The sequence below is a fragment of the Podarcis filfolensis genome, assembly GCF_964270895.1.
Source record: "Podarcis filfolensis genome assembly, chromosome: 6".
Classification (NCBI taxonomy): domain Eukaryota; kingdom Metazoa; phylum Chordata; class Lepidosauria; order Squamata; family Lacertidae; genus Podarcis; species Podarcis filfolensis.
This window is the reverse complement of record NC_139609.1, coordinates 3,653,828-3,673,993: the sequence shown is the minus strand read 5'-3', so window position 1 is coordinate 3,673,993 and position 20,166 is coordinate 3,653,828. Positions and strand designations below refer to the sequence as shown.

At 43.9% G+C, this 20,166-nt stretch overlaps 1 protein-coding gene across 1 annotated transcript in view; it reads right to left on the bottom strand.

The window, feature by feature from the left end:
- Positions 1-20,166, bottom strand: part of TNN (tenascin N) — a gene marked incomplete at its 5' end in the record, with an annotated part of 36,665 nt that overhangs the window by 6,361 nt on the left and 10,138 nt on the right. The window contains 9 exons of the mRNA XM_083620035.1: positions 150-313; positions 2,188-2,355; positions 3,844-3,940; positions 4,888-5,039; positions 7,993-8,125; positions 9,024-9,154; positions 14,795-15,058; positions 16,123-16,386; positions 19,726-19,815. Coding sequence (XP_083476161.1) covers positions 150-313; positions 2,188-2,355; positions 3,844-3,940; positions 4,888-5,039; positions 7,993-8,125; positions 9,024-9,154; positions 14,795-15,058; positions 16,123-16,386; positions 19,726-19,815 — 1,463 coding nt within the window. The remainder of the gene's footprint in view (positions 1-149; positions 314-2,187; positions 2,356-3,843; positions 3,941-4,887; positions 5,040-7,992; positions 8,126-9,023; positions 9,155-14,794; positions 15,059-16,122; positions 16,387-19,725; positions 19,816-20,166) is intronic.

Here is a 20,166-nt window from a genome sequence, read left to right as displayed (position 1 = left end):
ACCTGTGGCCTTCCAGGTGTTGCTGACTACAACTACCAGCAGCGCCAGCCAGCACGGCCAACGGCCAGGGATGATGGGAGTCGTGGTTCAGCAGCTTTTGGAGGGCCAAAGGTTCCTCACATCTGCTGGGCAGAGTGCGTAGTACTCACCTCACTGTGCTTGTCTTCGCCATATTTGCCATTCAGATTGGCCAAGTGGCAGTTCTTATACCACCAGCCACCGTGATGTGTGATGGCGCAGTTGCTGAGAGCGATGTCGCTGTCCCTGTCCCAGGTGGTAAATCTCCAACCATTGTGGTAAGTCATGGCATCCCCTGAATTGGGGGGAGAAAGGCAGCATTAGGACTACGGGGATCCTGGCTTCATTAAAACCCAAGTACACCTGGGTACCTGAAATAAGAGCTGCGAAAGCCTGCCTAGAGGAATCAGAAATGCAAGATAACTTTTCTCAACTACACAACTACTGCTAAAATGAGAGAACACAAATGGCCAACTATACAAGATTTGTATCAGCATCGGCTTCTCCTGCATAAATGTGCAGCTTAGATGGATGTTGGAAATGTAGTCAGCTGACAGTGGACTTTATTCACTGCTAGTAAACCTGCATGATTATATAGACATACTGGCAGTAAATTATTAAAAGTATTATGGGGAATTTGCTACTGCAGGATTCTGTAATGGCCCCTTTTTGTTCTTCTGAGCTGGGCATACTTCTGAGTGCACAGTTAAAGGAGTAACTAATAATGAAGCGAATAAATAGCTAGTAATAAATCTCTGCATAGCACCTACCACTGAGGCACCAAAAGGTATCCCTTCTGACAGAGGAGTGGCTTTTGGGAAGTTGAGAAATTGTTACACTAATGAAGTCAACAAACACGACTGGAGTATGAGAAAGGTGGCAAAGATGTTTTTCTGTCAACATGCTATATCACCTACTAAAGGGAATAATGATTTTTGTTGGAAGGGTAATGCAAAAATATTACAGGCTCCTTAAGTGCCAGGGTCATACTCAATTTAGGCATAAAATTTATATTGTCTGTGCTAGTGTTGTCTCTTTACACACACTCCCACTTATGTATATAGCACACAGGTGTGGTTTTGCTCCATCTATAAAACCACACATGTATATCTCTCTCTTTGTACACAGGTCATAAAGTGATTTCATGGGGAAGAACTGCAAAGAAAGCTTTGTGCTTTCTATAAGATTATACTGTTAAACCAGCCTTCTCCAACCTGGTGCCCTCCAGCTGTTTTGGACTTCAGCACCATGTGCTGGCTGTGGCCAATGAGTGCTGTGGCCCAGAAGAGCAGCAGAGCACCAGGTCAGTACATAAATTATTTCGATTCTGGCCATGTTAACACCTGACAAGTTAGTTAGCTCCACCCAGTGAAGGGTGTCTCACTGCTTCTGTGTCCAGTGTCTACTGTCGCAGGAACCGCCCCCCCCCAATAATTCAGTTTGTACAAACTTCACACACACACTCACACACTACATACACTATGCTTCTGTTATAAATTCATAGAAAATCAACCATACATCGGATTTGCACCGTTCCACTTTTATTTTACTCCATGAAGGAAGGACTACAAAATGGGGAAGGTTTGATACAGGGCAGCCATAATCCCTTCAGCATACCAGCACATACACAGGAGCCCTGCCCAGTTGCTATGCCAACCCTGATGGTCCCAGACAGAAGACCATCAAGATCACAAAGAACTTGCATATGGGAGTGGATTCAGCACGGACTGGAACAAAGGACAATAATCAGCTCTTCCCTCTGGGGGCAGGAAACTGCCAACTCCCCTCTGTCACCTGGAAAGTACTCATGGGGAGGGGGAAAGGAGGAACCAGCCAGGTGACAGGACACTCAGGTTACCACCACAACTCCTCCCTCAACCCCTCCTTTCTGTGATGTATGTATGATGTTTCTGGGGGTGGTCTTGATCTACAGGGTGGCAATTTCAAAAGTCTTTATAAGGCCTTGCACACCATTTTTTCTGGGTCCTTCCTCTCTCCTGCAAGTGAGGGGAGCACCCTGTTGCAACAGATCAATAAAGGCCAAACCTACAGGCTGCTGTTTTGCTCCAAGTTATCCTGGTTGGTGTCTTTGTTTTTGTCCAAGGGAGCCCGCGGATTTTTCCGTTAACACTACACACGATACTGCAAGCCAAATAACGTTTTCCTTACCAGCGGTGCCTCTGTACTTCCCCACGGAGAGCTTGTATCGCTCCCTGCTGGAGCCCACCTGGAAGAGGTCGTAGACGGCGTAGGCAGACTCATTGTGCGTTCGTAAATCCACCCTCAGTTCATAGGGAACGGGGGCGCTACTGGTGAGCTGATGCAGCTTTTCAAGGCCTGAAAGAAACAGTCCAGAGTAAGTTTGCAGACAACCACAGTTCCAATTGTCCGTGGCCAGTAAGAAATATTTCCAGGCAACAAAGCCAGAAAGTTTTCATGACAAAGCTATAAATTTCAGTACATCCAGAGTAAACGTAGCTGAACTCCACCCATTGCTTTTGCAACATAAATGCATTCCGAGAGCTCTTCGGAGGCAATATGCCTTCACCTCTCCTGCTGCATGGGGGCTGCTCCCTGCACCTGCTCTGCCAACCTGAGCCAAGCGCAAGCTGGCTGGCCGGGGCAGCCTGATAGCCAGCTTGACTTGAGCGGTGAGGCAGGGTAGCTTGGAGGCAGCGGGGACAAAGGTAGAGGTGGCAATGGCAGCTCAGATGCAGCTCTTGCAGGGGACTCACTAGATGTGTGTGCTCCTGCTTGGAGCCCTGGCTCCTCTCCAATCTCTCCTCTCCCTCTTTTTTTTTAAAGAAATATTTATTGAAGTTTTACAGAAACAAATATGCAAGAACACATAATAAAAGAAAAAAGAAAAATAAAGATACAACATACAAAAACACAGAAAAAATAAGAAAAATTAAAAACAATTCCATTTTTCATAACTTAAAACTCATTTGCTTGTTTCTTTGACCTCCTCACACCTCCCCTTCTTGTATTCCCATTTAAATAATCAAATCAGCAAATCCTTACCCTCTTTCATTTATCTTAACTCTATATCTTAACATTTTATAACTCTGTATTTTCATCCATTATCAATTCATTTTTGCATATTCTTATTAACTTTGTTGCTAATACCACTTATTTCCAATCCAACATCACTTTAATTATGTTTTTACCTATTTATAACCCTTTTTTCATATTCTCTTAAAGCATTACAGCTGGAAACCACTTAATTTCTATCCAACATCATTCTAACATTCATTAATTTTACAATATTTCTGTAGATAGTCTTTAAATTTCTTCCAATCTCTCCTCTCCCTCTGCTTGCCCTTCCTCTCCTCTACCTGATCAGCTCCTGGCAACTGATTTGTATGTGAAGGGAGCAGCTTGAAGAGTCCTCCAGCACAGACAGGCTTCTGCTGCTTGGCACTGCCAGTGCACCCACCCAAGAGCTGAAGACCCACACACAAGCATCCAGGGGAGAAGGACTTTTGTGGGTGTCGGCAGCAACAGCAGCATCCACCAATTGAAACAAAAGAAATAAAGCACTGAGAAAGAGACCCCCCTCCTTTTTGTGGTTCCTTTCCTTCCCACTCCCTCTATTGTGCATCTTCTCCAGTGCAACTAGTTGGCGATACTGGCAGTTGCGCCCCTACAAATCTTGCACCCGGGGCCACAGCCCCTCTCGCCCTGCCCACCCTAAGCCACTGAGCTCACCTATCCATAGCACTGGCCAGAAAGACCAGATAACTATATATGCACGAGCAGCGGCACTTTTTACAAAACCTGTGGCACCCTTCCCTGGTCACATACAGAATGCAGATACAGTACCAAGCCAAAATTCCCCAGCAGGGTCTCCAAAGCCTTCAACGTAATTCCTCCAGCGCTTAAAGAAATCCAGCTGCCCTGTGTTCCGTCTCTGAAACACCTGCGAAAGCAAACAAAAGCCAAGTGATAGGTCTGGTCCCTTGAACACAGAACACCAATGATAGGATGATAGATGGAAACTGAAGATAAGAAGGCTCAAACAACAGGCACAATAAGAAATACCTAACCTGATGAGGCCAACTTAATTTGACCATGAATTATATAATTCTCCCCATCTGAATATCTCCATTTTGTTTGTGGAGTAACACCAATGCCTTTGTGGTCCACTCTTTCTTTCTTTCTTTCTTTCTTTCTTTCTTTCTTTCTTTCTTTGGCACCTGTGCAGCTCTATGCAGCTTTTGGTTCTCCTCTCTCCCCCCACTTCAACAGGTTATCAATGAGCTCAAGCACATCTGGTTATTAAATAATTCACAGGAGGAAAAGGAACTCCTTGTCTCACCAATATTCCTTTTTGTGCAGAGTATTAACCATTGTGTGCATGAACTCATGCATATCAGTAAGCTGTAAAGGCAGGGAGGGGAGAGAGACGAAGTAAACAGTGTGGAGAAACCAGTTCCCAAATTATAAATTATCCTGGTTAAATGATAATGCAGAAAAGAGGAAACCAAGGGGCAGAACCAGCCCACAAGCAAGAACAGGAAAGCCATGCAGGACATCCACTCAACCCTAACAAGGAAATGTCAAGGGAGGCTTTTTGAAGCATATGAAGACCCTACCTTGTACCTGTTGCATTTCTGACTACCACTGCTAACTTTCCAGGGGTTTGTGCTTTGACCTGCATGCTGCTACTCACCTCATCCCCCACAATACTGTCTGAATTTTGGTGCAGGTCCTGCAGAGGCAAGTATGCTTTTGGTGTGGTTGGTTGCAATATGACCACCAAGTGATAGTATGCTGCCTCATTCCCCTTGGTGAAAAGGGCCAAATCTGTTGCATGAGTGCTTTGTGAAAGGATTGAAAATAGAGCTGTTTAAGAGCAGAACTCACTATCCATCCGCCTCCATCAGTGGCCATGTCACAGTACACCTGCAGGGGTCTGTTGACGTCACCGTTCAGGTAGATGGTGTACATGCCGCTGGCAGAGTGTCCGTTTTCCTGGGTCTGGCTGCAGTCCGCAGGGAAGGGATAGCGCAAACTGACTGCAGGAGCAAAGGAGGGGAAAAGCCAAGTGAGCAAGTTCAAAAAGAAAGATGAAAAACAAAGAATATTTGTACAGCACAGCAATATAAAGGAGGCCAGGGCAACCGTTTCTCTAGATTTTCCAGTTTTCCATTCTTAAGTTCAGTTTGCTCCCTTTCTGCATCAGTTTGCAAAAATGTTGGGGAGGGGGAATTTGTATGCAAGTTCACATGCATTTTCTGTGCCTTCCTCCTAATACACATTTTTGCACACAGCTTAATCAAATGCATTTTATGCATTATTTTCACTAATGTGTGCATTTTTGTGCACTCTCCCTTTTTTATATATACGGTTTTTTGTTTTCACAACTGCTTTGCAAAATTTGGACAACTGCAAATTTCAATTGATAGCTGAATTTCAGTTGGTGTCGGAAAGAGCAAGATTAGGCCAAATAAATCTATCCCCTATCCTACACAGACCATGAATGGCAGAGGGCAGGGGGACCCAAAGGGAGGCATGAACACGATCAAAAGCAGTTTCATAAACCAAGGCTAAGGCTGCCAGCCTGTACATATTTACTGTTAGCATTTGTTTGGAACACCCAGCAGAAACTGAACTGGATATAGAATCCCTGCTGGAGGAGCACACTTTACCCTGCATACAATCACACTGAGACACACTGAGTTTAGGAAAAGAAGCAAGCCAATATTTGTTACCAGAAATGCATGCTCGACCAGAGATATCTCTAATTCTATCTACCTACAATGGAGATGCAAGAAGCGGTCCTTGCTTTTGCACCTCAAGAAGGAGAGCTCAAAGTCATCAGGGAGGCATGAAGGAGAAGGAAGGTGAGTAGGAAAGGAAACCACCAACCCTAAGATTATCCGTCTGAAGGAAGGTCAACAAAAGGAGGACAGCCTAGGAAGTCTGGAGTTTCCTCTCTCTGTCTGCTCTTTCTCATGCAGTTACATCAGCCTGCAGTGCAAACTGATCAGCACTCTGTCACTTCCAGCACTTACCTGGGAGCAAATCCCATGGAGTGCAATAGGATTTATTTCTGAGAAGACATGCATAGGGTTGCACAGCATTTATGTCTAGCTGTGTTTGCTTATAGCCATCTCTCCAAACAAGGGTCTCTTACTGTTTTTCCCACTGTCAGTTTTTCAGATTATATGCTTCTCAGGGAGCAAATGAAGAATGGAGAATCCAATCAAATGAACAGTAGGTCTGTGACCCTGATGGCTTTGTCCATATATCTTTCTGAGTTGAGGCAGTGTAGCAGATAACCCAGCATGACTTGTGAGCTCCCACTTCAAATCTCACTTGAGTCATGAACTCACAAAGACCAAATAAATGGATAGATATTATAGTAAATTGTTATGTACTAAGCTTGGATCCTAGAGCAATAGGCAAGTAGGATCCTAGAATGCAACAACTGATTGGCTTGCAGGAGAAGACCAATCAGGCTCCAGGAGGGAAGCAGAATCAGCCAATCAGCCGGGATTCATTGTGTAAATAATATATATAAAAGCCTGAGGTTTGGGGGGAAATTCAATCACGGTTTTACAAGTTGCAATAAAGAGCATGAAATCATTGCAGGACTCCGAGTATATTTCATAAATCTACATGGAAAATACTCCTGTTTAAGTTCAAAGAAGGGATTTTCTGAACAATCCAGCTTTAAAGCTGTCTACTTGTTATTAGACAACTGTTTTGTGCTTGCCCACTTAATTCTTAAGTATGCCAACATTTTAAAAAATGAATTTTTTGTAGCTTTTGTCAACTTTAAGGTTACCTTTGGCTCCATCAGCACACATTGATTGTTCAACAAATTATCAAATGCCCAAACCTCTTGCCATTTTGTGTAAGGATGTTATATTCAAACACCAGTCTGAATGTAAGATTTCATCACACTGAACTCTTCTTCCACTGTATTCCCAAATCTAGTAGCATCAAACAAGGCTTTATACTGGAGCCTCACCTTTTAAACTTATTTAATAATGATGTAAACATCTGAATTAAAACAGGGTCCCTACTTTCTGGTCATCTCTGAGCTGATGATAAGATTCTCCCATCTCATTCTCTGTTGAGGCTTCACAGATGGTTAGCATCCTTGAATTCGTTTTGCCAAAAAATGTCTCAGGTATAAGCTAAAACAAAAGTCCTTCTTGCTCACCACAGATGAGCTCTTCCTAACTGGTGTCTTGATGATCAGCCTCATAACTGAGTTTACTTTCCAGTTAAGGGGCTCAGCAGTCACATCTACATTATGGAAAATTAAAAACTGGACAACATGTATGTGGTACTTTGAAATTACTATGTAAGATCTGAAAGTGCTGCCAGTTCTTGACCTGTTAAAACTTATTCCACTATTACTATTCAAATCTGATGTGCAAAATCATCAAATTTAGAATGTCTTCAGAATAGGCTATTAAGACATTGATCTTAGGATTCTATTAAATACACCCATAATGTTTCTCAGATCACCAGAAACAGGAGTTCAACCTCTCAAAGCAAAAATACATGTTAGATGGTGATGGGCACATTCCCTCAGCTCAATTCAGTACTGGGTTTGGCAAACAAAACTATATTAAGTTTAATCTGAGCTCAATTTGCGTTCCATTCTGCTCCTGATGACATCATGAAATACTTGGTTATAAAAATGAATGTGTATGATTTGTGATTATGGTTTTCAGTCACATATTTTCCTACTATAATTCGGTGTGGTGCAAATTACTTCTTCCCCTGGAGACCCCTAGAAGGCGGCTAAAATCCTGAAATTTCAGATCCAAACCCTGAGACCAGACTGACCTACTCCTTGAACTCCTGGCCTCTTTCCAAGCCTTCATAATACAAAAAATCCTCAGAAGATCAACACAGATTCAGCTGGCAGTGCCACGTGACCCATTTTGAGGGCAAGCACCATCTTGAACAACAGGTCGAGGAAGTTTTACCGCAGTTCCCAAAGCCTACCTGTAGAAAAGGTGGTGGTTGTTTTTCGACTCCAGCGGTCTCCCTTAAAGGCCATGATATGTATGGTGTATTTGGTTCCTCGAGTAAGGCCTTCTAGGACAAACCTTTCCTCATTAGGACCTAACCGCACTTCCTGACACACAAAAGAAAAAAGAGAGGCAAAAATTACATTTCATTGACAATTTGGCTCCAGCCCTTCTTGACCTTCCACCCAAACCCTGTAAGAGGAAGGAAGAGAGATGACTGGCTACCCAAGGATGGTTGTGATCCATGGGGAAGTGAAAAATGCAGTTTTTCTAGAGGAGGGTAGGGGAACACGTGGCCCTCCAGGTGTTGCTGGATTGCAGCTTCCATCATCCCTGACCATCAGGCATGCTGGCTGGGCTGATTGGAATTGATTCCACAGGATCCAAAAAAACACAGACTGGCCTTCCTAGAGGAGCAAGTCAGATGCACACAGTACTCGGTGAACAACAGTTGAGGTTCATAGTTCATAGTATTCATAGAATAAGATCCAGTATTTGAAGGGAATAGGCTGTATTTATATTCCCAAAACACAAGGATGGGGCAAGTCAAATTAAAAGCTTCACTTTTAATCTCTGAAATCAACTGTTCTTTTTCTGCTTTTTAAAAGGCTGTTAAAAATACTGTTTTATCTCTAGGCTGCATTTCAAGATTGCTTTTATAACTGCTGTTTCTATAATTTGCTTTTATGTGGTTTTAATGCCTTATTATCATTGTATATCATAAACCATCTTGTGTGTGGGCTGGACATTTTCAAAACTAAAATGAGGCAAAAGGGGGCCCCTGGCTATATAGTGGCTACATGCCAAATCTTCAGGATGATTCAGTGTTGCTTTACAGTTATGCCACCTGTACAAACTTTCCATATAACTTAAAAACATTAAATGCAAAGCATATGTAGTGAATCTCTGTATCAAATCTGGGTTCATAGGTGGAAAGCTTGTGCATTTTTGAACTGTTGGCTTAGCTAATCTTACATTTGCTCACATAGCAATTTACAGACTTACCTTGATAGTACCATCTGGTTCCCGATAGGTGATAAGATAGCCACTGATCTGAGCATCAGGTGGTGTCCATGTGACCAATCCACTGGACTGTGTTACATCTGACACACGGACATTCCTGGGAGGGTCAATTTCTAGGCAAAAGACAAAGCGGGTAAAGGTGTTTTAACCTGCTATATGGTTTATTCATTACAATAACCTGTGTAGAAAGAAAGAGATTTGACCTCCCCATATTCCTAAGAGGAACTGAACAAACTACTGGAAGAACCATTTTGCCCTCCACAATTCCCTGAGTGGTTAGAAATCCCAAGGTCTGCCTTTATTTTCCTTGTTAGGAGTATTAAAATATTTTGCAAAACAGTCTACATCAGTCCCACTCGCACACACACCCCCAATCCTGCTTTGCGAAAGACAGTAGCCGTTTCTCCACCTCTGCTTCATGCCGGCTCTGTCTCTGGGTTAGCATACATCTTATTTCCACCAAGATGCTGTTTTATTCAGCCTCCAGCCCAAGGAGCTTGGGGATGCTGCACACTTCAGTGCCTCAAAGTAGTGAACCAGGCCATTAGAAACATTCAGGGCCATCAAGCTATCACAAAGTGTTTACATTTGAGATAAGTAAAAAAAAACCTGCTCCTTTCCCCTTATGGGGTACCCAAGAGCCCATATAGAGACCTTTTGTAGGTTCTCTATCAGTAGGAGAAAATAACAGAGACCAACCAGAGAATATTGAGAAGCAAAGCAGCTCGTAAGCCTGATCTTTATTCAACTGTTGCAACAGGGTGCTCCCCTCACCCGCAGGAGAGAGGAGGAGGACCTCAAACAATGGCGCACAAGGCCTTATATATCCATGTTGAAATTCCCTTCCCTGGAGCTCCAGACCACCTCTCCAAACATACATCACAGAAGGGGTGTAGCCCAAGACCACCCCCCACAAACAGCACACCTACATCACAGAAAAGGCGGTCTACAACAGAAATTTGAATGTTGCTGTTTTTCCTGTCTGCCAAGTTATCTGATAATGCCTTATCTGATTGCCTTTTCTGGTGGTCCGGCCATTCCTTTGAGATGGCAATTACCTAATTCCCGAGACAATGGGAAGGTTTCTTTCACCTCCTCCCTCCTTGCAGAGAAACACTTGGTCAGCTTGGGAGTCAAAATGCTTTCAGGACTGTCCCCCTGCGCTGCTCCAGACACGCGGTTCACACACTCATGTACGTGCCTGCCTGGCACATTGATGAACATTTATTATATATCTAAGACCTTAAAATTCTTATAACACGTTATTTAGAAAAAAGACTAGACTTGTGAATGTGGTTTCAGAAATTATTTAGAGCCACATTAGATTTTACATGGCAGTCTCACAGCTTTCCCCCCACCTCAATGAAAATCAGCTGCAAGAGGCCATGGGAATAGCCAGGGGGAGCAGGGGGTGTCTGCCCCCCCTAAATCAAGTAAATAAATATACTTAACTAAGGTTCTTCCCCCCCCCCCATGCAAGAGGCTGTAGTCTTAAGTGGAGAGGGGGAAGAGGCCATAGCAACGTCTCTTCTCCCATTCATTGAACAGAAGCTTGGGGAAAGAAATTTGGGCAGAAAAGTAATCAGAGGGGAAATAGTAAAGCAGTTCTTGTGCACTATAGCTCCTCTGCTTAAGCTCAGCAAGATGGCTTTTGGGTAACAAGGAAATCGACTTCCCCTTGGCCTTCTCTGTGGTGGCCACCAGTTCCAGAATGCCCTCCCTAGGGATGCCTGCCTGGCGCTGAGGAGACTTTTCTGACTGAAAGGCTGTGCCCATGGAAAAGGCTAGCAGGGGCTGAGCAAGCACAGAGGTCACCTGGGCACAGACTCCCCTGCAATGGAGAGAGAGACGGTGTGTTTCAGCTGCCATCAGCCCCAGCCAGTAGTGCCAATGGCAAGGGACTATCTGGGGGGCCAAAGGGCAGCAAACCCTAGTTTAAATTACAACAATTTTGTAACTATACTTATAAATTAATGTATTTAGATTAATGCAAAAATGAACCCGCTTTTATCATTTTGAGGTGATGTAGTTATTCTTTTATGGTAATGCATAAAGTGCCCCACCCCAAAAAATGAGATTGATGACCAGATAAAATCATTTTAATTTATCCAGGCTTTTCAAGAGTTTCTTTTTCTTTCAATTACAACTGAATTTTAATTTTTTTTATAACATGTTTGCTGATTTTATTTACTGCTCTCAAGCTGCTCTGAAAGTTTTAACTGAACAGCAGGGTACCGAATTCATATAATAAGTAACTACTTTGGCCCCTATGCTGGGTAATAAATCAGTATAACATGGGAACATATGTGTTTCAACCTGGCTTAAGTTGGAAAAAAATCTCACAAGATCATTTAAAAAACGGGTAGTATACCATATTTTTCCATGTTTAAGACTATATTTTTTCCTAAATTTCTGAAGTTTAAAATAAGGAGTCGTCTTATACATGGATAGTGCATACTGCATTTTCTTAATTTTGAGTCCCAAAAATTAGGGGGAGTTTTACACATGGGGGCGTCTTATACACGGAAAAATATAGTAATGAGTACTTCAGATCTGTGTGAGAAAGAATGGGTGGATTTTATTTTTGTCAGACTCGTTATCTAAGAACTTTCTTACATAAATCAGTTGCAAAAAAGATTTGCGGCAGTTGAAGAGGCCGGAAGGCCTTGGATGAGGGCAGGCAGCCTCTTATCTTGCGCTGAAGCTCCAATATTATGAAGTTAGCTCTGCGCACAAAGCCGCCTGTGGTTCTGTGTTCTCTGGCTGCCCTTCCACATGTCTGGAACTCTCATCATGGCTGGCAAACTGGCAGACAAACAGCAACACACATGCCAGACCAATCCATGTTTCTGGCTGGTAGCTGAGCAAGCTCAGCCCATAGGCTACTATAAAATAAAATTTAAAAATGCCAGGACGCATAAATCAATGCTTTGCCAACCTCCTGTTTAGTTGATTCTTGAACTGCAGCCGTAAGAGCAGGCTGTGCTATTTCAAGGCAAACATACAGCACAGAGTTGATAGTGACAGCATAGAGTTGTCACAACTATCAGATCTCCATAGCCATACAGCTACAAAAAATTACACACATGTCAGAGTATCTGTAAACATCACCATCCAAATGCAATCCCACTAAAACAAAACTTATTTTCATGAGCATAGTAAAGCTCCTCTTAGTTTTTAAGAGTAGTTTGATAGAGACTTTGATTCCCCCATGGGTTCACACATATCTTTCATCCCACAGTTGCATTTGGTTCACACATATCTTTCATCCCACAGTTGCATTTGGTCAAACAAGTTTTGCGGTTTTTTGAAACAATATAAGAATCCACAAAGCCTGTTTACCAGAGGTGATGTGGGATAAATGAACACATCAGCCAGGAGCAGGGTGAGAATACATTCAGTTCATTCTCCCATGAACACTTACCTGGAGGTAAATCACACTGAACTCAATGGGGCTCAGATCTGAGTATACATGATTAAGCTGACTGTGGGTCTAGGCCAACATGGTGCCCTGCAGATGGGTTGGACTCCAACTCCCATCCGTCCCAACCAGCATGGCCAATGGCCAGGGATCACCTGGCCAGGTCACACATTAGCCAAATCTGATATAGGGGATGTTCCAGCTTAAGAAGCGGTTTAGTCCTGCTGGCCACATGACCTGGAAATCTGTCTGTGGACAAACACCGGCTCCCTCGGCCTGAAAAGCGAGATCAGCACAGCACCCCATAGTTGCCTTTGACTGGACTTAACCCTCCAGCGGTCCTTCACCTTTACCTTACTGTCCCTTCGAGAAGTCGAGTTCCCAGTCGTGCGCACACACGCATCCCAGCAAAGTTAGTGTGCATGAATTTGGCAGTTCAAAAAATAAATTATGCTGTAATATGAAGACTCTGAGCAGGCAATATTGGCTGCAGGAGAGGGAAACTGGCAGAGAAACACCCTGAAAAAATGTCCAGTGCAAGCTTCTTCACATGTGGACAACAGAGGGAGCTGCAGGGCCTCAAATTCACCTTCCTAGGACAAGGTATGTCAGTAGGCTTGCCATTAGTATTGTGCAGTACTGCTTCTGCAAATTTTGTAGTATCTCACTATGTCCATAATACTGCTATTTGTATAATGAAGGAAGTTCCATTAGTATTCCATTACATATAGTATTGGGAGAAGTCCACAGAGCAGATACCCATATTTCCCTATGGGGTGATGTAGCACAGAGCCAGAAGCATCATTGAGAGCAGAAATTTTTCAGTGCTGCATAACTGCTAAGCCTTAGCAATGCTAAGGGTCAAAGCATACATGGTGTTAGAAATGTGGTTTAATCTCGCTTGTATCATTGTTGCTTTAAAAAAAAAAAGCAATCTCTATGATTCTGTTTTATGGCTTTAAAAATGAGTTGGGCCCTGAAATATACTCAGAGTCGCAAAGTGATTTCATGCTCTTTATTCAGCTCATAGTGGTGAGGAGGAATGAATGAAAGTCCCCTCAAGCATCTGCTTTATATACATTATTTACACAATGGGCTGCACATGATTGGCTAATTCCGGAATTCTACTGTAAGCCAATCAGGTTGTGGATTCACTTCTATCTGGAGCATGATTGGGTGGTTCCTGCCAACCAATCATACTGCTGCACTGTTCTAGGACCAATCAGACTGCTGCATTCTGAATCCTATTGTTCTAGGACCAATCAGACTGCTGCCTTTTGGATCCTATTGTTCTAGGACCAATCAGACTGCTGCCTTTTGGATCCTATTGTTCTAGGACCAATCAGACTGCTGCCTTTTGGATCCTATTGTTCTAGGACCAATCAGGCTGCTGCCTTTTGGATCCTATTGTTCTAGGACCAATCAGACTGCTGCAGTTTGGATCCTATTCAACTCAGTACATAACAGGCCCTGAAACCAACACAGAAACCAGTGCAAATATCCGAACACAGCTGTACAATGCCCAGAGTGGCAAGTCCACTTAACAAACTGACCACTACATTCTAGACCAGCTGTAATTTCAAAAACCTCTTTTAGAAACCCTGCATACTTTTTTAAATTAAGAGAGGATAATACTCCTGGGCGTTGCATTATAGGGCTAAGGAACAGATTACTGAAATAAGTATTATTGTTAGCATCACCCAAAAAAAGCTCTGGAGCCAGCAGAGATTTGACAGCCTTGTTAAAGCTTAACTCTAGTTAATGCACGGAGGGGTTAAGACCATAGAGTAAGCTGCCCTGCCAGGCTTAGCTGGATCACATGCCCTCACCTTGGGAATAAGGGTTACCAAACTCTGTTCTCTCACTCTCCACCATGTGAACCTGACCAGTAAGGATGTCTAAGCTGGATGGCTTTAGCAAGCCATATTTGTGTTTCTATACAGATAATTTAGAAACTCTTACCATTTTTGAAACTACAGTAAGTTCTACTGCCCATCTTTTCTTGCTGCTTTATGGAAAAGCACATGAATCTAACCTTTGAAGATTTTGTAAGTAAACTATTTTTAACTTGCCAAATGTGTGGTCTCTTTGCTAAGGGAAGGGGGGAACTTCAGAAGGGGTTTAGAATGTGAGATCTTAAAGGTCTAACACCAACATTTCCACTTTGCTGCATGTTTTGTATTTTAAATCTCTGCCAAGCCTCTCTCACGAAAGAGTACTTGCCCCAAACCTGGATCTAGGCATCCAGGGAATTCGCCTTTCAGTTCTTTAACCACATCATTAAAAACCAACAATCCCATCACCTCTCTCCACAGCTCCTCACTTAGGTTACCTGTCAGTGTCTTTGTGATTGTCCTCTTGCTCTGCTGGCTCCCCTTCATAGCCCAGATGTAGATGACATACTCCATGCCTGGCTTCAGTCCAGTCAAGGTGGTGCTGGTCTTCTCCTTCCCAACTGTGATCTCTCTGGTGTCTCCATCAGCAGAGGTGTAGCTAAGTATGTATCGGTCTATAGGAGCCAATGCCTTATTCCAAGAGATAGTGGCTGTGTTCTCTGTTGCTTGGTCTGCTTTCAGGTTTGTAGGGCCATCTATCTCTATGAACCAAAATGGAGGTATTATTATTGTTTTCTTTCTATATCAGTTATAACCTTCTTGAGACTTTGTTTTGCAACTGTAAGTCATTTGTTATATTGATCTGTGGGACTTTACTTTGCCATGGCTAGACAGGCAAGTAGATTTTTACTCAGAAGTAAAATGTCATGCATACGTGCATCTTGATGCGTAAGAATTTTAATTAACTAATGTGAGGGAGCGGGGCAGAATCTGGGAAGGTGGAATTAGCCATTGATAATGCAACGCGGGTGGTGCTTGGGATGCGGGTGGCGCTGTGGATTAAATCACAGAGCCTAGGACTTGCCAATCAGAAGGTCAGCTGTTCGAATCCCCACGACGGGGTGAACTCCCGTTGCTCGGTCCCTGCTCCTGCCAACCTAACAGTTCGAAAGCAGTTCAAAGTGCAAGTAGATAAATAGGTACCGCTCCAGCGGGAAGGTAAATGGCATTTCCGTGCGCTGCTCTGGTTCGCCAGAAGCGGCTTAGTCATGCTGGCCACATGACCCGGAAGCTGTACGCCGGCTCCCTCAGCCAATAAAGCGAGATGAGCGCCGCAACCCCAGAGTCAGCCACGACTGGACCTAATGGTCAGGGGTCCCTTTACCTTTACTAATGCAAGTAAATTACTTAACAGAATGCTTGTCCGTCAAGGAAAAGGTAGGAACACTCTCCTTCTAGCTCAGATCAGTTAGCACAGCTGAACTGGAAGCATTCACAGAGATCAGGTAGTATCATATATGACCCTTTCTGGCCAAGAAATTCCTCACTGGTCTGGCAGTAGTTCCTTCTGTTGGCCTGAGCTTGGCAATGAATCTCCATTTGGCACGCTTCTAGACCCAAGTTCAGAAGCTTGTCTTCACAATGTGAAAAACTCTCAACTCCTTCCATCAATGACTTACAATGTAAGTGCTCATCCTCCCCCATGAACTGATCCTAAAATTCTATAACATTTAACAAGGGCTACATAATGTATGAAAATAAGAAACAAAATACAGGCAGAAAGGAACACAGCATAAAACTTCATAATATCACATCTCTGGGTTACCTGTTTCAGCTGTTATGCTTGCCTTCCTGCTCTGTTGGGTTCCCTTCACAGCCCAGATATAGATGGTATACTCCATGCCTGGATGTAAACCCACCAGGGTAGTGGTTTTCTTGTCCTTCCCCACAGAGATCTCTTTGGTGTCACCATCAGCTGAGGTGTAGCTCACCACATATCTATCTATTGGAGCCTGAGCTCCATTCCAAGAAATGGTAGCTGTGTCTTCTGTTACTTGGTTGGTTACCAGATCAGTTGGGCCATCAATATCTGTGAAAGGAATAAGGACTTTTAGTCACGGCAGTGATCCTGAGAAGATTTCTAAAAATCTCTAGGAGCCATTTCTTCAAGGCAAACCAACTCAAAGCATTTTGATGCACAAGGGCATAAAGTCCAGGCGGCACTCCCTGCTCTCCCCAGTTAACACAGAACACAGTCTGGCCATATGAAATCAATGGTAGTCGTGTCAAAGCACCTCCTGGAGATTGATCAGGGGACCTTTCCAGTGATCAGTTCTGTCTGTCTCCAACTCAGTCAATCCACCAGTCAATCATTTAATAGGGAAGCTTTTAATGTTTGATGGATTACTGTATTTTAATGTTTTGTTGGAAGCTGCCCAGAGTGGCTGGGGAAGCCCAGCCAGATGGGTGGGGTATAAATAAATTATTATTATTATTATTATTATTATTATTATTATTAGTCATCAAAAAATTACCACCAAAGGTTGCTCCTTCACCTTATTTCATAGCAGAAGCATCTTCTGCATTTGATTTCAAACACTTGCCAGCACCTGTCTATATTATGAACCCTTTCAGAGTTTGACAGTAGCCCCCTTCAGGCATTCTACTTGCATGCAGAAGCAACATGTGAGCAAGGAGAGGTGAGACAAGTGTAGGAAGCTCCTCCACCACTCCGCTGGCGTAATGACTGTCACACTCCACAGGTTGGAGAGCAAAGTTCTGAAGTGGGGAGCTCCCGTACTGGGGAGATTCTCTGGGTGGTTTGGTGTAAGGGAAGGTCAAGGGTCTAAATTGTGCAGGGAGCCGCCGTGTACAGGAGGCTCCCTTCCATGCTGGAGAGGCCGAAGAGGACAGCAAGTGGGCGTGTTTGAAGGTTAATGCACTCATTCCTGATCTCATCTTGCTTTTACATGCAGGCAGAATGCCAAAACAGGGCTAATATGACTCACAGAGACTTTTCACCATGGTCAACCATCCAAGCAACCTTTAAGAATGAAATACTTCACACTTTTTCATACTTTTAAAAATAAAGATGTTAAACCAAAGAGTTGCACAGTGGTGCTAGAGTAGGACTTCCCACGTTCCCATCTGTTTGAAGGACTGTGATGATCCTGAGTTTGAATGATAAGATTAGAGCCATGTTATAATGCTCAGATTCTATTCCAGGAGGCAGCAAAATGACTCTGGCTGCATTCACACTGCTGCTTGCTGTGCTCTCACTGTATTTCCTGAGCTGGGTTTCTAATCCGTGCTCACATGACTTTATCAAAATGTGTGTGTATCTTTTACTTTGCTCTAAAATACTGCTGTTTGAGTTGTCATTTCTCAAACCAACTTCATACCAACTAGAGTCCTTAAGCCGTTCCTGATTCATCTCTAGCCAGGTGTGAACACCTTTGCATAGGGTAAAGACATCTCAGTCCCCTCAACGCACCCTGGTTTAAACACCAACAGAGATGGATCTGACACTAATGAAGCCATGCTGATGTGAACAGCTAGGTGGGAAAACACACTGGTGGGGGGCAACTTCACTGCTGTCTAAGCCATCACTCTGGGTTCATCCGCACTTACCTTTTCTCCACTCTTTCCAGGCATGGTTTGAGATTTAAAGCTATGAGCTTTCCCCACGAAAACCTACTCTAAATTCAATCCTTTAAAACTCCAAATTGATGTTTGCTCCAATTAAGCACCAAAGAGTGGGTTAACGCAGGGCCTTGTTACCCAAACAGCATGGGAGCCTCTTTTCTGTGAGTGGCTCCCATGTGGCTGGGAGAAAATGATTTAATCACATGGGCTGGGAATTATGGGATGAAATCTTTCCCAAAAATGGGCACCCAAAATCCTCCCCGCAGGCTGCCAATTCTCTTGTTATGATCTGTGCAATCTGTGCCTGTCCACGTGGCTACGTTGTGCACATGGGTAATTCTAGTTGCACCTGTACAATTCTTGCAAAGCAACTTCTGGAACTTTAATTGTGTGTGGCAGCTTTTTCCTGACACCAGTCATTGCTATATAGGGTGCTTAGCTTCGGTGTAGCCAGTGGCGTAGCGTGGGGGGTGCAGGGGGGGGCCGGCCGCACCGGGTGCAACATCTGGGGGGTGCGCTCGCACTCGCAGCTCTCTGCCCCCTGCTAAAATCCACGGGTTAGGGGGCGCAAATTACTTGCCTTGCCCCGGGTGCTGACAACCCACGCTACGCCACTGGGTGTAGCAGAACAGTTTGTAACAGAAAATGTGCACTCTTTCTGGAGCTTGAAGAGCAGCCCACATGGATCCAAACAGCTCTTGCTTTTACAACCAAACCACTGGACAGTTTGTCTTTTTGGCAATATAGACCAAACAGTTGGCTTGATATATTTTGCCTTTCAGATTCCCTTCCCAGTTTCTAGGAACTACTTTGCTGTAGCTACAAAGGAAGAAATGGTGCTTCTCATGTCCAGCCCAGAGCACAACATGTTCAAATCAAACCTGTTAAAATGGACACATCATCTGCAAAATCAGGACATTCCACAGCAATGATTTACTGCCCAAGAGGAAGCAGAATTTCAGTGCTCTAGTCTGACTTCCTCCCACTGGCAAGAAAATTCTGAAGACAGCAGGAGTAAACAAAAACACTGATCCAAAGTCAAACCCAAGGCTGCCAACTATAGGCATCTGGTGCAGGCAACATCTGGTGCCGCCGGGTCTGCCCTCCTTTGAGAAAAAACAGTGGTCTGGTAATTCCATTGATGAATCCTTACATTTCCAGTAGCAGAGGGAGGGCTGTTAATTCATGGTCTCTTCACAAATCAGAGCAAACATCAATCTGGAGAATTGCTGTTTGCTCCAATTGAGAGCTTAAGAGTGGTTTTCCCTGGGGGGAAGCAGTGGGACAAGGAGAAGTGTGGGTGAGCCCATGCTGAGATGTTGCAAACCCTTCCGAACCCAAGCTCTGGGCAAATGACTAAACTCTGTCTACAATTAACACAGAGAGGAGAACTGGGATTGCAGCGGCAGGCACCACCCCCAGCCACCATACATTGGTCTATTGTCTTGAACACAGAACCTCTGTGTGCACAAGCTGCATGGTGCACACAGACACTGTCCTTGGCAATGGAAAAGACTATGCACAGAAGCTTTGTGTAGAATAGCCAAACAACATGGAGGGGCTTGAAGTGGAGCCAGGGGGTGAGATCCCACTCTCCCTGCCCATTCATGTCCTGATTGTACACAGATTTTAGTTAACTGTGAAGAGAGACATCTGGAGAGAGTAATTGGGACACTTTGGAAGGCTCAAAGGATCACATTGTATGAGCAATTGCTACGGCAATTGTGACAACCAGTAGCAGCTGTGCTTGTGGAATGATGTCACCAAAGCCCTGGATTTATACCTGTCCAGCCGTTCACAGAGGACGGCTTCCCTTCCATCTCATCCTTCATAGATATGACGGTGATGACATACTGGGTTCCTGGCTTCAGGCCTATAAAGAGAAGAGAAAGAGGTAAATTCTTCTGAGACACAGCTGCATCTTTGATTTCTCTCCATATTCCATACTAGATGTGTTTCAAAGGCTTTCCTTTGTTGCATGCAGGATTTGTCTAGCCTGATCTGAGGAGAAGGGAAAACTGCATCTCTCCTGTTCACAGTTCTAAGTGAGACAGTGAAACCCATCCCAGAGGAAGGAGGCTTTGATCTGCATGTGGGAAGATCAGCCCTGAGACTCAGTTGCAGGGCTTCCCCTCTGAAATCCCCTAATGGTTGTTCTTTGCAACACTTGTGTCACCAGCTGGAGGGGAAACGCATTTGTTTCAAAAGGCATTTATTTGCTGGA